Raw genomic sequence first — 6,814 nt, forward strand, 5'->3', positions numbered from 1 at the left:
TTGCTGGCTTATGGCTCTAGCAAAGTGTGAGGGCTCCAAGTGCTTCTGTCTCCTATGTGTTTGCAAAAGGTAGGATAAAGACTCCTGCTCATCTGCTGGTTATTTAGAGGCACTGGAGGCAGTGCTGGGCCAGGGCTGGTGCTGAAAGGTGCTCCTGGCAGCCTCTCTGCATCCCCATTGTCTCACTGCCTCTGTCTCTCCATGTGTCTCGCTGCTGCTTTCTACATGGCATTCCCCAGCCTCTCTCCACTTGCTGTGGTACAGAGGTCAGGTCACAATGAGGGGCAGAGGACAGCCTGGCCATCCTGCCAACTCAGTGTATGGCTGGGGACAGGCCCCTGGATTTGCTGGACTTCCACTTCTTCATCCATGTGACATTGATAAGATCACCATCCTGATGGAATGCAAGGGAAATACTTCAGGAAACATTACAAACGCAGCCTTGAACGTGGCAGTCATCAGGCCGAGGAAATGTGATCAAAAGAATCACCCAGTGACACGGAGGCCAGGGAACATGCTTTGGGTGTTTCCTTGCACATCCTGTCACTGCACATCTGTTCCAATCATGTTGGCCCTCCAGGAGTGACCAAGGCGAGAAGCACACAGGCCTTTTCCCCAGGGGACTCAAGACAAGATGTCAGCAGCTCTCAGAGCCAGGCCAATGATGACCTTGTAGGAGGAACATTGTGGCCCTCCTCAAAGCCAGAGAGGTCCATCAGGAGCATTAGGAGGGGGTTGGGGTGGTGGCACTGTAGATGAGCCACCCAGAAGATTGCCTGGAGCTATGGGGCTGGGAGTGGGGCCAGCAGGGCAGGCCCCTTGGTGGGGAGAGAACAAGAAGGTGGTGTTAGGCTGGAGAGAACGGGAGGACTTAAGGATTGTCTTTTAGGGCAATTCAGGGCCCCTTCTCCTGACATGTGGGGAGGTAGAGGAAGGCAGGGAAGTAAGTGTCATCTTTGACTTGCAAACCCGTACACACAGACGTCCCACCCCCTCACACACAGAAGCCCATACATGAGTACCCCACTCACCCCATTGTGCACACACCACATCACTCACCCCAGTGTGCACACACCACATCACTCACCCCAGTGTGTACACGCATCACTCACCCCAGTGTGCACACACATCACTCACCCCAGTGTGTACACACATCACTCACCCCAGAGTGCACACGCACCACTCACCCCAGCGTGTACACACATCACTCACCCCAGTGTGCACGCACCACATCACTCACCCAGTTTGCAGACACCACCCACCTGCATCCACCCAGCCCTGAGGCGGCTGCCTGTCCCCTCCCCTCTGCCTCCTTAGGAAAAGGAGGCCCATCCCAGTGGGGTCGGAGGGTGGGGTAGGCAGGGTGTAAGTCTACAAGGTCCTCAAGATAGGGTCTCACATTCAGGAGGGGCTGCAAATTAGACATTTGACTTTATTTCCAAGTGAAACTTTCAAGCAGGCACAGAAGCACAGCACCAGGACTGAAAGAAGATGCTCAACACCCAACATGGAATAGCATTGTAACACCACACTGCCCGGCATGTAGCAGGAATTCATATTTTCTCTAACACCAGTAATTAAACAAGAATGTTGTGTTGTATATTTGTGTTAAAAGTTGTTCATTGGTTCCATGTAAACATTTAACATAACGCTTTCCCCACCCCCCACTTTTTTTTTTTTTAAATAAATGGGAGCTTCAACCATGGGGAGAGGCACTGGCCTCTCTAAGCCTCCTCTAGGCCCTGCTCTGGCTGGAGGTCAGAGGGCCATAGGTGCACTCTCCATCACTTTCAGACTGTTCCTCATACTGCCCCATTCCACGTGTGGCCAGGAGAGTCAGAGGAGAGGGTGAAACACAGAGCAAATGGAAGCCTTATCATCCCTTGGGTTTGGGGAGGCTGAATCTGGTCCCACAATCCAAGCCCAGGCGGGGCGCTGGGATGCACGTGACTCAAGAGAGCCGGCAAATGTAGGCAGAGCCAGTGATCGCCGATAAGGACTGCAGCTCTTCCGAGGCTGGGGAGGCCTCGCCCAGGAAGGCTGGAGTCTTGTCACTTGAGGACATGTCACCAAGGATTAAAAATAGGTATGTTTCAAAGACCAAAGCAAGAGCACATTTAATTCCAACAAATTCAAATCCAGGCCCATCTTCCCTGAGTTGTCGCTGGGGGGCACCCTGGGCACCGCATCCTGGTGGTCTGGCTATGCTGAGTAACTGCAGAAGTGCTGGCCACAGGCTACCCCCTCCCTCAGGAGAAAGTGTGCCCGGCCCTCTCAAACGGTCACATGGTTTCAGTCCATGGACAGTGAGTGGCCCTGTGTGCACCATTGACCGTGGGAGCACTGCACCAGGGGGTCACAATAGCTCTGGCCACAGTGTATCTTGCAGCCCACAGGGCTGCTGCCCTGACCTCTCTCTCTGTCCTGCAGTTGGCCTGGGGTTAGTTTTTCAGTGCCTCAGGGGTGATATTAAAAAGCATTTGGCCGCTGAATGAGCACTGGCAACAGTGGGCCAGACCACGCCCTGTATGTGACAAGCAGCCCAGTCACACTTGTGACTGATGGGCCTCAGCCTGACCCGGCCTCAACACTCCTGGGCTCCCAATGTCTCATTTCTCTTTAGCTGGAGAGGACCTGCTTAACTGCAGCGGGCACTTGGAAAGATCCTGGGCTTTGGTATCCCACAACTCTGGGTTGGAATCATGCCATTGACCAACGCTACTTGATCTGCCTGTGTTTCTGTCTCTCTGTCTCTAAATTGGAAGCCATGCCCCTCTAACTGGATTGTAGGAAATAACATGCAATGATGGGTGTGGCACGCAACCTGCTTCTTCCCTCTACTCCCCAAAGGTTTTGGAATAAGCCGGCCTCCTCCATCTCTCTAACTCTCCATCAATCTCTGCAGTCACCTGCCCGCCTGTGCTCCTCTGGCTCACTGCTGTTGTTTTCTGTTGACTCTGGATTACTTTTCCCCTTGTCTCCTTTTCATCACCTCCTTGCACCCCAACAACCCTCCCAGGCTTTCCCGTTGTGCTCAAATCCCCATTTCCTTAGCCTTCCCTGGCGGTTGAGCTCAGTGGTGTATGCTTTGGTTGGGGGATGGGGAGGGAGAGCAGGCTCCCTTTCCTCCTCCAGGCTGGCATGCAGATAGAATCAGTCCTTGTTGTGCCCAGGGGGATGCAGGACCTCTCATGTGGAGCCCCTTTGGCCTGCCTCCCCAGCCCCACAGGCAGGTACTACCTGCACCCACACTCTGCCACGCTCATGCCCTCGTAGTGGTACTTGAGGGTGGGCACTCCCATGTCATCCTTGTAGAGGACGGAGATGGGGCTCAGTTTGGTGGGCACACAGCAGGCTTTGCCCACCTTTGTGGGGAACTTGAGATGCACCAGGGTCTGCACGATAGCGTGTTTCGTCGGCGTCACATCATCAGCCAAGGGGAAGAAGCAGCCACCCTTACACTCGTAGGCTTCGTACTCCTTGGGCGCAATGATCCAGCTGTCCCAGCCAATGTCCTTGAAGTTTACCCGCAGGGAGGTCTTCTGACAGTGGCTACCAGCCCCGGTGCTCCTTTTCCGCCTGGCTAAAGTCGACCCCGCAGCCACGTGGCCATCTGCGTCCCCCTCGTGGCTGCTCTCACCTGCGTCTGTGGAGCCCTCCTTGGACAGCTTCTTGAGCACGCTCTCTTGCTCATGGCTGATCATCTCCCTCAGCTCCAGCCTGGTCTCCTTGGTCCCACTGCTGTGGTCATTGGAGAAGACGACAAAGAAGGGCTGGTTTCTGGAACCTGAGGGGACACTGATGTCCAGCTTGTCACAGCCCTTCCTGTGGCTCTCCACAGTCACTTCCAGCTTATTTTTGCTCTTGGTGGAGTCGGACCGGACCCAGCGCTTCACGGCGCTGGACACTTCCAAGGTCTCCCAGCCCTCATCCCGAATGTCCTGGGACACCAGGAAGGTCTTGGTCTCCGCAGCACTATCCCAGGCATCTGTTCCATCCAGAACATCGTAAATGGCCATGCTTCCTTTCAGGTCATGAGAGTGGTCCATGTGATTTTGACAGGAGACATAGAGTCGGAGCTCAGCTCTGGTGATCTGCTCGTGCCTGGGAATGGAGATGTTGAAGAGCAAGATGTGCTTCTGGAAGGGGAAGTCCTCCGTGGCAGTTATGGAGATGGCATCTGAAATGCAAACACACCTGATGGGCATCTGCCGAAGGGTCTGTTTCCATGACACTGAAGCTGAGTCTCAGGGTTTAGACAGAAGAGCATCTGGGATAACAGTTTTGATCTGTATTATCTCTATTTGGTTTCACCCAAGCCCTTAAGGTATAAGAGTATTTTCAAAGGTACACTTAAGATCTTCCAAAGAAAAGCAAAGGCAGGAGATGCCTCCAATTGGGATTGACAGTTCCTACTGTTTATTGAGCATCTACTGTGTGCCAGGCATTACCCTGGGAGCTTTGCAGTGTAAATTTCACCTTAATCCTCGCACTCACCCTGGGAGGATCTAATTATTATTCCACATTTGCAGATGTGGAGACTGGGATTCAAGGCAGTTAATTGCCAAAATGCACACAGCTAGTTAAGTATCCTGGGACTTACTAGCACACAGCTAGTGAATTCATAAAGAAAACAGCAAAACTCACTGTCAGATCCTGAGTGAAGATCCTGAGTACATGAATTTAAAGGTGAGATCCTGGGTGGAGACAGTGAAATCCCAATATTAAGACAATATCAAAAATCTCAACCTCTAAACAGTGTATGCATTGTTTGAAATTGTAATTTCTGAACAAAGCGAAAGTGGATAATTGGTTTTAGTGTTTCAGGAAAAAAATCTATTAGCTTCAATTGCTTTGTCATGTCAAGCAAAAATGGGGCTTGCCTTTAAGCCACATAGTTATCTCAATATCCCATTTATCCTGGGCTGACACTTTGTCATTAGCACACTCCTGCTATACCACGGCTGGTTCACAGACAGGGAAAAGAGGTTGCATTTTCTGGGCACTTGCTATGCGCCCACATGTGTGGAGACCCGGTGCTATAGGGAAACCTAGCGGGCAGGTTTTGAAGTGCCAGTTCTGCCTCTGCAGACCGGTTAGGTCTGGCCTGGATGTGGTATGGAGCCAGGCCCCTAAGCCATTTGCAAGTCTCAGACCCAGGAGGGGAGAGGTCCTGTGCTCCTGGACATTCAGAGGGAGATGGCAGCAGCAGGAAAAGCCAGCTGTGCAGACAGACAGGCCTGGGTCATAATCCAGCGGTTTAACACTTCCTAGGTGACATGGGTGGGTACCCTTGGTGGCTGCAAGCTTTGACTGAACAGTTTCGCTGTTCAGAAACTTATTTCCCCTGCATCATGTGAGCTTGACTGAGTTAGGACATAGGTCCTAGGTCCGTGTTTGTTATCTTCTAGTCCTTCTAAATCAGATACATTTCTATTTAAAAACAATTAGGTTCTCTTTCAACACTTCTCTGCCAAAGAATTTTATCTGATTTTTAAAACCCTTTCACAAGAAAGGAATAGCTGTGCTTTCAAAGTTTAAAAATATACCAGTTAGTTGGAGGTGAAATAGGTTGTCTGTTCTCTTTTGAAGTAGGAAGGGGACAGGAAGGGAAGGGGGAAAGGAAGAGAAGTGAATCAGAGGGGAGAGACCGAAAGAAGAGGAGAGTAAAGAGAAGGGGTGGAAAAAAGGGAGCTGGCATCCCTGTGCACCTGTGTGTGAAATGTGGCACACAGCCTGGGGAAGGTGAATCCTTCAGAGCAGAAGCGCCGAGTAGAACTCTCAGTAACCATGGAAATGTTCTGCAGTCTGCATTGCCTGATAGGGAAGCCATTAGCCACACATTTGAAAGGAAGCTGGTGAGGCTGAAGAACTAAGTTTTACTTTTATTTCATTGTAACTAATTTAAATGGAAGCTTGAAGAGCCTCCTATGACCAGCGGCCTCCACCCTGGGGAAAGCAGCTGTGGACCTGTGCGTCCCACCCCAGTGCGCCCCGTGCAAGCAGAGACCCTACCTTCCATGCTGAAGCTCCGCACGATGTTGGACGCTGGCGTAGTCGACTTATCAGACGTGTACCTGTTGTACAGATCGATCATGTACTGCGGTGGCTCCACCCTGGTTTTGTCCTGCGAAGGGACCCCGCTCAGGTTAAGGCTGCGCAAGAAATCCACCTTCATGTTCTCCAGAAACATCTTCAGGTTGAAAGTGTGCTCCGGCAGCTCACCTCCAGGCACCCCCAGTGGGTTGTGGGCATTTCCCCCAGCAGACCCTCGCCCCCAGCTCTGCAGTGGCTTCCCCTGCAGGGAGCCGGCCAGCAGGGACAGCAGGGGCAGGGCCACCCATAGTGCCCCAGGACACATCTTGGGCCCACGCAATCACCCAGAGAGGAGACTGCAGGTGGCCGTGCTGTGTTAGCGGGCGCGGGGAGGAGCCGGGAAGGAACAGGCCAGCATCTCCCTGCTGTTTGCTCTGAAGGAACCGTCCTGGCCAGCGCCCACTTTCGCCCGCTGTCGGGCTGGATTGTCCTCCACTTGTGCTTATCTGGTCCTCGATGCTGTGCTCCGACGTCTTATCTGAGGGAGCCTTCCGTTAATGAAGGCTCTATAAACATCTGACAAACACACAGGGCATGTGGGAAGGACACGGCCTACTGTAAGGAATCTGTGCTTCTCCAGGGGGTTATTGCCCCCTAATTAGGATCCTTTCTCATTTCCTTGCCAGGGCTCTTCAGAAGAATCTCCAGGCAGGATGACATATGCTCCATCTCCTGGGCCACAGTAGTGAAGAATCCAGGAAACAAGACCAAGAAGTCC

At 52.4% G+C, this 6,814-nt stretch overlaps 1 protein-coding gene across 1 annotated transcript; it reads right to left on the reverse strand.

Annotated features, from left to right (window-relative positions):
- Positions 1–1,418: 1,418 nt before the first annotated feature.
- Positions 1,419–6,576, reverse strand: GDF2 (growth differentiation factor 2). Its single transcript, XM_023230111.2, has 2 exons — positions 6,016–6,576; positions 1,419–4,180 (listed from the first exon to the last, which is right to left on the reverse strand). The coding sequence occupies exons 1-2, from the start codon at positions 6,359–6,361 to the stop codon at positions 3,237–3,239; spliced, it is 1,290 nt and encodes a 429-aa protein (XP_023085879.1). The 5' UTR covers positions 6,362–6,576; the 3' UTR covers positions 1,419–3,236.
- Positions 6,577–6,814: the final 238 nt, after the last annotated feature.

This window comes from Piliocolobus tephrosceles, chromosome 9 (assembly GCF_002776525.5).
Source record: "Piliocolobus tephrosceles isolate RC106 chromosome 9, ASM277652v3, whole genome shotgun sequence".
Classification (NCBI taxonomy): Eukaryota; Metazoa; Chordata; class Mammalia; order Primates; family Cercopithecidae; genus Piliocolobus; species Piliocolobus tephrosceles.

Coding starts and splice junctions, on each gene's coding strand:
- GDF2 (XM_023230111.2), bottom strand. CDS start 6,361: ATGTGTCCTGGGGCACTATGGGTGGCCCTGCCCCTGCTGTCCCTGCTG. Junction 4,181..6,015: donor GCGGAGCTTCAGCATGGAAG/GTAGGGTCTCTG, acceptor TTTGCATTTCAG/ATGCCATCTCCATAACTGCC.